This window comes from Glycine soja, chromosome 8 (genome assembly GCF_004193775.1).
Source record: "Glycine soja cultivar W05 chromosome 8, ASM419377v2, whole genome shotgun sequence".
In the NCBI taxonomy this organism is placed as follows: Eukaryota; Viridiplantae; Streptophyta; class Magnoliopsida; order Fabales; family Fabaceae; genus Glycine; species Glycine soja.
The window spans coordinates 4,903,080-4,913,243 of NC_041009.1; the positions used below are offsets into that span (position 1 = coordinate 4,903,080).

Genomic DNA, 10,164 nt, shown 5'->3' on the forward strand with positions numbered 1-10,164 from the left:
AATTAAAATATTTAATGTCTTAAAATGTAAAACATATCTAATACTTAAAGTAGGAGAATTAATATAAAAATATTGCAATAGAATTTAAAATTATTAAAAATTGAATGTTAAACCGACACCTACTTATACTAACATGTTGGTTTGAGCATGACTCGAATATTTTAATTAAGAAAAACCTTACAAAAAACCGAATATTCCGCGTTAAGGTTATAGTGAAAGGAAGAAATAAACACTTGCATAGGGATGTCCTATCCTAAAGTTTGTCTTTTCTCCGCGTAACGCTCTGAGTTTTACTGTTATCTATTAGACCAGATTTGAAGATTACGGAAATAATTGCCTTTAGTTTTACATTTTTATTTCCAGAATTATTATACCCTTGAGAACAAATTTGGAAACTTAGCTTACTCGTGAAATTTATATATACTTTCTTAATATTTTCGTTTTCAGGGTATATTATTATTATTAGATTAAATTATAAATTTATTTCAGAATAAGAAAAAGTCCAGAACAAAAAAAAAACTAATTTTTATTTTAATCCTTACCTTTTTATGGTATTTTAAACCTTACTTTAAAAATCTTACATTTTAATCCTACATGAAAAATTGTTATAACTGTACTATTTTTTTTACATATAAAAATGAAAATGAAAAATAAAAAGGATATTCTAAGTATAAGAACCAGAATATAGAATCTTTTGAATAAGGATGAAAATAATATGAGCTAAGTATACTAACCAAAATATAGAAATAATTATATTTTTTTTCTAACAGGGAGGGATATGAGATTTTTTATTCGAAACTCAATTAATCGTCATTGATTTATTTTGGGATAAAATAATAAAGAACCTTAAATATAAATATTAAAATTAATATATTATTGGTATGAGGAGAACTACATTTAAATTTCTCACAATAAAAATTTAAGAATTTGATGAAAAAAATATAATGAAAATAAAAAGAGCATCCTAAAAAAACTCTAAGATTAATGATGGACCAAAGTTTTAATGAATACTTTCTATGTCTTGGGTTGACAATGAGTGTCTCCAACATATTACGTGATGGGTTAATAAATAGACTTAATTACGTATTTAACGAATTAATTAAAAAAAGATTTATTCAACTTTACTATTATTATTAGGCAGTGAGAAGTAAGAGAAAGAAGAGCGTCCGCGGATATATTTTGGACAGACTATAAAGTGAGCGAATGGTCCAATCCATCCATTATTCTCTGTGTGTCTTTCTCTACTTCTTTCCCTTTCCCCAACCCCTCATACGTTACTCTTTAAATACGCACCACATCTTCACGTGCCTCTCGGTTCTTCAGTCCAAACAATGGCCATGGTTGAGCTCTGGTGGATTACGTGCTTTCTCTAACTACTGTTTTCCACACTTAACGAACCAGAACACAGTGAGAAAGAGATAATGGCGGTGGAGTACACATGCTGCTCAACGGCCTTCTTCGTTCACATACTGGTCATCGTGCTGCTCGTGCTTTTCGCGGGCCTCATGTCGGGCCTCACCTTGGGCCTCATGTCGCTCAGCCTCGTTGATCTTGAAGTTCTTGCTAAGTCTGGTACTCCTCAGGATCGTAAACACGCTGGTTCGTTTTCTTCTCTCTCTCTCTCTGTCCTTATTTCACTAAATGTCTCGAGCAGAAGAACCAGTGCGCACTGAGTGAGTGAGTAAGTGTAATGATTCCAGCGTTCGTGGAGATATTTGGGAGCAAAGATTTTAGAAAACTGTCGCGTTCGTGGTTTCGTCGCGTTCCTCGATATTGCGAGAAATTGCAGACAAATGCGACCGATGCAGTCACAATTGAGGTCGCAGACACTCGAAAAACCTTGTCGTTGAAGCTGAAATCACAGTTCGCAGACTCTTTTCTTTTCTTTTCTTTTTCTTTAACCTTTGGGAGTTTTTGAATAACTAAAATCATGAGGTAGACCCGGATTTTATGGATATAGGTAATCTTTAGCTGAATGTTATCCGTTATTGAAAGGGCTTTTGGCATGGTAGAGACGGAAAGAACAAGATTGCTTCTTACAAGATTGCTTCTTTTTTTTGTTTTGGAGAAAGTGTGCAGTTATTGATCCTCTAACTGTTTGAATTGGCGTTTTGTTTTTGGTGTATTTGCAGAGAAGATATTACCAGTTGTCAAAAACCAACATTTATTGCTATGTACTCTGCTAATTTGCAATGCTGCAGCCATGGAGGTACAACTACAAGCTTATGCTTTTCTTTATATTGTCACACAGATTTCATATTCTTAATGGCTGCTGTTTTTTCAGACACTTCCTATTTTTCTTGATGGCCTTGTTACTGCATGGGGCGCTATCCTAATTTCTGTGACATTAATTCTTTTGTTTGGTGAGGTGAGAAAGTTCTGTCCTTATATGATTTTAAGTATAATACATTCATGTCACAGATTAAGTGCTTGTGTTGTTTGTTTAGAGGTTGGAACCTGGAACAAAAATCTGGTGGCACAGCACCCGTTTTGTTTGGTTCACGTTTTTTCCATTTGTGAAAGACATTTTTTGTTAATTAGAATCAATTCCAGTTAAAGTGGGAACCAGTAGCTTCTCATTCCTCTAATGTTATGTTTGGCAATAAAAAATGTTCAGATGCTATTATCGATAAATGTAATGAATATAACTTACCTTTATAATATATTATTAAATTTAAGGTCTATTTTAGTAATTTATTCCTATAAGTAATTTTACTTTATCTAAGTACCAGTCCCAAACACTAATCAATTATTTCAACATAACACCAATTCTTTCAAAATCAACTCTACCAAATTTTAAAACAAACATACTCTAAAAACATGTCTAGTCGTCCTCACCTTGCTCTTAGCAGGTGGTACTAATACTTTCCTTTTGACACATTGAATATGGAAGGGAGAGAGAAATTTGACTTAAATCCTGATTTATTTATCCTGCTGTATGGTGATTCTAATCCTTTGAATTGATGCATGTGCGGCAGATATTTATTTGTCTAAATATATAATATGAACGTATTAACTTTTGCTTACTTAGTGTTGTTTGTGAAAGTGCTCTGACATATGTCTACTTGTGTGAAGATTATACCCCAATCAGTTTGTTCTCGGTATGGTTTGGCTATTGGTGCATCAGTGGCTCCCTTTGTCCGTGTGCTTGTATGCATATGTTTTCCAGTTGCCTATCCAATTAGTAAGGTGACATACATTTAGCAGAACTTTTATTACTTTTATACGAGTAAACATGGAGCCAATTTAATTTGTTTTGTCCTGATTTTCATTTCCTTATTGGCTTTTTGTGCATTCATGTGGTTTTCCAGTTATTAGATTTTTTGCTGGGCCATCGACATGAAGCCCTATTCCGTAGAGCTGAGTTGAAAACACTCGTAAATTTGCATGGTAATGAGGTCTGTATCAGAGTTATGTGATGTTTTTAGTTGAAGTAAAGCCATCTATCTTTATTGTATGATTTTTTTTCTCAATTAATTTGCACTTGTAGTTGAGTGAAACCTGTGTAATGTATTTCACAAGTATGCTGCTCTTCTAGCTTTTCTTTTTCAATGAAAATATGTAGTTTGTGTGAAATGTCACTAAGGACTATCTTATCTACTTCTCTTCTGGTTATTTGGAATCCTGCGCTTGGACATTCATGCTTCTGTTTGTTTGTTGTTGCTATTCATGACTGAATTGCATTAGGCTGGAAAAGGGGGGGAACTGACACATGATGAAACAACGATCATTGCCGGGGCACTTGAACTCAGTGAGAAGACGGCGAGTGATGCCATGACTCCTATATCTGAAACATTTACTGTTGATATTAATTCAAAGCTTGATAGGTAACGTGTACTCAATAGTTGGTAAATGAAAGCTAACTTTTGTATTTTATTCAAATTTTATTTGTATAATTAAATGCGTATTACTAAGCAGGGAACTGATGAATGAGATATTGGAGAAAGGGCACAGCAGAGTCCCAGTCTATTATGAGCAGCCTACAAACATTATTGGACTTGTACTGGTAAAGTGTTTTCCTTCTTTCCCCCTTTAAACCTTTAATGTTGAACATTCATTTTCCATTAGATGAAAAACTACTGTAAAAATCACATACTCCATTAGATGGCAACTAAGATGATAGTGTTTTCCTTTGCTGACCCAGAAATATCTGCTGTAACTAAGATTTTCTCTTGTTGGGGTTCTTATGTTTTATCATTTCTTTAGAGCCATTCGTGGTATTTGAATAACTTTTTGTTTCTTGCAAGTTAACCTGCTTGAATATTGCTGCAGTGTATGCATGAACTTTTATGCCTTGCTCCTGTTGTATGGAATATAGTAACAGGAAGGTTTTCTGATGCTTTCTGGAATTAGAGTAAGCTCTGTCAGAAATTCTAGTGACCTGTACTGAGTCAAGAAGACATAAAAACAATGTTTCTGAGCTAATTTGGTAGTTTGAACAGTAATAATGAAGGCCTTGGTTCAACTGGTCAACTTTTCCCTAGGTGTCTAGCCACTATAGGAGTACAAATTACCAAAAATTTATGTTCAGCTTGGGGGGGTATTTGAGCTTTCCTTAAAGGTGAGCAAGAAAATACACATCTATGGTTTAACTTAATTTAAAAACAAGATCAGCACTTAATTATCTGGCACAAGGTATCATTCAGAACGTTTTGTGATATTTAAGCCCTTCTTCAGTAAATTGTCTAAGCCACCTATTAGTGCAAGTGCATGTTGGTCAACTGTGAAAAAGTGTAAACCTCAATGCCTATGACATTTATAATATTATCGAGAACTGTAATTGGATGATCAACTGTTAGCCAAAACCAAAATGTTGAATGTTAATTTTGATGTAATGAATGAGGAAATATGTCACTTCTAAGACTTTGGACTATTTAGCCGAAAACCAGAGGTTCTTTTGGTGACAATTTTGTAACACAAACACGGGAGATTAAGATCATCAGGGATCTCGTCACTTGTTTGGTTTATAAGACATCATTAAACTTTGTATGATGAGGATGCTATTGCTTTCTTTTCTTGATACTTTTTTCTATTGCTTGTTCAATGGATGTTTTCTCAATTCTTTATTTTTGTGACTGTATACTACCTTTTGTTTTCTGAATGCATGCTGCTTAATTTTAGGTCAAGAATTTATTGACAGTTCATCCAGAAGATGAAGCACCCATGAAGAGTGTAACCATACGCAGGATTCCAAGGTATCTTGTATATGTTTTACCAGTTTAATGGGGAAAGTCACATCGGTTTTATATTGTGCTTAATTTTGTGACCATAAATTCATATTTACAAATTACATATATTGACAGGGTTCCAGAAAGTATGCCACTTTATGACATTTTGAATGAGTTTCAGAAGGGCCATAGCCACATGGCAGTTGTTGTCAGACGGTGTGACAAGACTAACCAACAATCTTCCCAAAATAATGCAAATGGTAAAAACATGCTATAAACCGTTTAAAACTTTGAAACTGAATTTTTCTTTCTTAATAAAATGCTCCGTGTCTCACGCCTCTGAAATAGACTCGGTGAGAGATGTTAAGGTGGATATTGATGGTGAAAAGCCTCCCAAAGAGAAAGCTTTGAAACCCAAGATGCCACTCCACAAGTGGAAAAGCTTTCCAAATACAAACAAGTCATCAAATAGGGGTTCTCGGAGCAGAAAATGGTCAAAAAATATGTACTCGGATATTTTGGAGATAGATGGAAGTCCCCTTCCAAAGCTCCCTGAAGAAGAAGAAGCCGTTGGAATTATTACCATGGAAGATGTCATTGAAGAGCTTTTACAGGTACTAAACTACTTATGATCATTATGAACAATCTTGTTCATTCATTACGCATTGTAGTTAAATAAGCTTATTTACGTGTAGAACGATGTACTGATGTGTCAATATTTCTGTGTAGGAGGAGATCTTTGATGAGACAGATCATCATTTTGAAGACTCATAACAGTGGCTTTTTTCCATAAAACCTTCCATGTTCATATTTCTTGTTTGGACCTTAAAAATAATTAAATAGATAATGCGGTTTAGGGTTGAAAGCTGCTGTATAGAGATCTGAGTTGTGATTTGGAACGTGTAAGCCATTATCGTTGATGAAATGCAGGGACCAGACAGCTGTTTTTGAGATGTACATGCGTGTCTCTATCGCAATGACGCATACCAGCAAGGCAGCAAATCATGGTTTGTTTTTTAGTGCGCGCGCGTTTTCCTCCTTTCTTTTGATTAATTGATACCTACTTGTATGGTATGAAGTGCATATGTATTACGTAACATAGTAAGCACATGATTAGAGAAAATGCATCACAATACGCAATTGAATTTAAAAATAATCATTATTATTCTGTTAAAAATAGTTTCCGTAGAATCGGGGTGAATTGGTGGACATAGTTATTAAAATTTAATGATTAATATATTTTACCTGTATACTTTGCACGCGTTTATTTAAAATCAATCTTACAGTAATTGTCACCTCAATCCTTTATTTGAAAAATATTGACATATATACGGCAAGAATAACCCTGTAGTAATACTTTTTTTTTATTAAATTAAAAATATTTCGTAAAATTAGTTGTTTAAATAGTTGATAAATATAAAATATAATATCATGATTTATTTAAAATAATAAATAAATAAATATCTCGATAATAAAAGTGAAAGAAAATATATAAAAATTAGAAATTAGTGATTTAGAAAATGATACTAATATTTTAAAAACATTAGAAGATATTAAAAAAAATTATTTATTGAATATTCAAATGAATTTTTTAATTAATAAAAAATTAAAAATTAACTGAAATAAGATATTTCAACTAATAAAATTACATTCAAAGATACACATCGCACATGCATAAACAAAAATTAAAGAGTTTGGATCAAAACTTTTTTACTTGTCCAAATATACTATACTTAAGTTTTTATAAAAAATATTAATTTATTAATTTTTTTACTAAAATTGTCATTTCAAAGGATTTGAATCCCTAACAAACTTTCATTCTTTTATCTTCTTCCAACCACTAACAAATCTTATATATCTTAATTTATGGTCCTTAAGCCCAATCAATAATTCTGCGGAAGACAATCATTACATGGGACCTCCCATAGCAGTAGGTTTGGTCAGAAGACTGAAATGAATAGGGATTCGGTCCCCTTGGACATGTGATCGTAGAATCGACTATGTGATTCGCATAATATTGAGATTCTACAATTTAACATCTCCATATTTGTTGTTTGCATGAAAGTGATTTATCATTTATCACTTAGGCTGAGAGCAGATACTGGTACCAATATAATTTTCACCCTTCAAAATTAACTAATCTATCTTCACACGCAGGAAACTCTACCAAGGGATTTGTTCTCTTTTTTGCTTTTTTGTTTTCTCCCTAAATTTAGCCACTTCCTTTTAGAAGGGATAAAAAAGAACATGATTCAATGCCCGAAGAAGGTAATTGAACTATGCCCACTCTTTAACTTTAGCATAATTTTCATTCGTCGCCTGCAGTCTACGGAATCTATATAGGGCATGTGTTGTTCCCAAATCCCAATCAGGCTAACCTACATAATGCATTGCACATATAAGAGGAATTAAGCTTTTACTGTTAATAGGAATCCGGGAGACAACTTTTGCTGCCATACAAATATCTGGGACCAACTTATTTTTGGTCCTTATCATTTTTCAAGTGTTGTGGTTATGGTGGCCCTCCACTTGAAAGTTATGTTAAAATTGAAATATAAAAGAAATTTAAGAGAAAAAAAAAAGGAGAACTTGATTGATAGTTATAATTTATTTTTAAAAAGTTAAACTATTTTTTTTCTTTGAAAGCTCTATGACACTGCAAAGAAGAGATAATGGGAGCTCAATTTTTTTTCATTCCTTTCCTTTCTCTTTAAGTTTCTATGTTTAACTATATTCCTTTTTGTTGGAGTTAGGTGCGTCTAAATGTAATCTGTGCATCTTTGAATTGGGATTGTTAATGAAACTTGGCTTCCTGATCTTTGAATTGGGATTGCTTAAGAAATTAGAATTCAAACAAATTAGCAAATCTGATAGACAAAGATAGGAACAAAATCATTTTAAGACCCATCTTAGGAATCCTAGATGAAGTTGAACAAAATCAATTTAACAAAACCTGGTAATCCCGACACCTTTGTAGATTGCATTAAAATTCAGCCTTTGTCTATTTTCGTGGTGTTCTTAATTTTAGAACATCATAATAATTAAAGGTGTGCATAACCTTTTATCAAATCGGCAATTAAATGAGGGTTGCCATGTCATTTTATTGATATGCATAGCCTTTTTTTTTAAATAACAAATTGGGAATCCTAGCATTGACAAATTACGAATTCTAAATTTCCCAATTCCTAATTCAGTCCCTCTTGATTTCCTGCATTATTTGTCTAACATCCATAGCAAGGAATGATCCTTCTCCTTGAACAGGCTCAGTGGTTTCAATTTTTTCAGCAACACACGTGTCCCTTTTCCCTAAAACTAAATAAACAGATCACCAATACCACATACCAGAGATCTACTGTCGTGTAAATAACAGATCAAGACAACACTTTTTGTGGCTTCCTTGTTATAGATTTACTGCATCCCGAGCTAGCTTTTCACCTTTCTATTACAACATTTCAATCACAATTTTTTTTATCGAAAAATGTTAAATTTTGTTAAAAATATCAATAGAAAGAATTTGAATCTACAACTGTTTTGTCTCTCTATGTACTTCCTTCTTCCTTTATTTTTAAGTTTTTTTTTTCTTTTTAACCATCAAATCAATCTTATATCTCCACATTTCAATAACACTTGAATACAAAAACACAAACATTCACACAAAATTACATATAAACATGGATTCGAACTTTAATTCCGTTGACACACACCCATGGTTAACCTCTTTGGCTAGACCTAATCCTGTTGATTCCATTGGATTTGTACCAATATCTTTTCCCGTTTAATTCATATATAACATCACTTTTGAAAGAAAAAAAATCAAACTTAATTTGGCGTAAATTTAAGACTGTTAATTTAAGTCTTTCAGGGTGTTTGGATTCACTTTCACATAACTCAAACGTCGATCACAAAAATAACTTTTGGTGCATATTGATCACAGATTACCAATCAGCCTAGAACGACGTATGTTTTTTAAATTATTTCCTCATTTATGCCAAGCATAGTTCCTGACGGCAGCATTACCAACCAGCCTAGAACGACGAATTCCATCAGAGACCGCAGGAATGAGGCAGTCTAAGGTCCTTAAACTAGTTGACGAGAACACATACTCCAAAATTTACCAGCAAAACCCGGTTTGATATGCCAAAAATAAAACATATTTACGTTTAGTACAAGGAAAAGGATTAGCTTCAAATTTGTCTTGATTTAGACTTGTGTGAAACATAGCTATAGAATACCAAAACCCTATTCTTTTTTTTTAATGATATATGTTGAAGTAAAGTATAAGATGATGTTATATTACACATGATAGAAATAAAAAGGTTCAACAATATATAAATAAATAAAAATATCTAAATTTTAAAATTTTGGATTAAGATATGTTATTAGATCCACTTATGTGATTAGGAGTGATTTATTAGTATAAATCTCCAATAAGAATGTTTAATTCAAAAAAATATGAAGTGAATGAGATTCTAGATTTTCACCATAAGGACATCCCTCAAAGATTCTAATTTCACCACATTAATAATAAGATATTAATCTATATTTTTGGGGAGATATGAGTTTAATTCAAATCATGCAATATGATAACTTTATTTGTTTTTATAATAATGATAATTATTACTTTAAAAATCATAATTTTTTATTAGTTGATTTTATAGTATATATATATATATATAATATTTGTCTATTAAACTGGTTAGTTAACATTCTCATTGTATTCTACAACCATATATTTACCATAACTGTTTTAAAATTCGATTAGATTGATTGACTGTATTAGGTATGGTGACAGGTAACTTAGATTAAAGGTATACTAATTTAGTAAAAGTTGCCCAATTTTAAATTTAAATTTAAATAAATGTCAAAATACAAATTAAATAATTTCTACACATGTGTATTTTCACACAATAATTATATAACTTTGTTAATTCATATTTTGTTTTATTCCTTCGGGATTTAAACAAGCTTTTCATCCAAAAAAATCCTATTCTTACAC

The 10,164-nt window shown here is 32.1% G+C and overlaps 1 protein-coding gene across 2 annotated transcripts; it reads left to right on the forward strand.

The window, feature by feature from the left end:
- The first annotated feature begins 1,218 nt into the window (after positions 1-1,218).
- On the forward strand, positions 1,219-6,246 carry LOC114421342 (DUF21 domain-containing protein At2g14520-like). Of its 2 annotated transcripts, XM_028387223.1 has the most exons (11): positions 1,220-1,599; positions 2,133-2,209; positions 2,285-2,368; positions 3,076-3,189; positions 3,312-3,398; positions 3,688-3,827; positions 3,919-4,006; positions 5,122-5,195; positions 5,304-5,428; positions 5,517-5,782; positions 5,898-6,246. In XM_028387223.1, the coding sequence occupies exons 1-11, from the start codon at positions 1,422-1,424 to the stop codon at positions 5,940-5,942; spliced, it is 1,278 nt and encodes a 425-aa protein (XP_028243024.1). In that variant the 5' UTR covers positions 1,220-1,421; the 3' UTR covers positions 5,943-6,246. The 2 variants fall into 2 exon arrangements, with proteins under 2 accessions (XP_028243025.1, XP_028243024.1); XM_028387224.1 differs by lacking the exon at positions 3,312-3,398 and having other exon boundaries at positions 1,219-1,599.
- Positions 6,247-10,164: the final 3,918 nt, after the last annotated feature.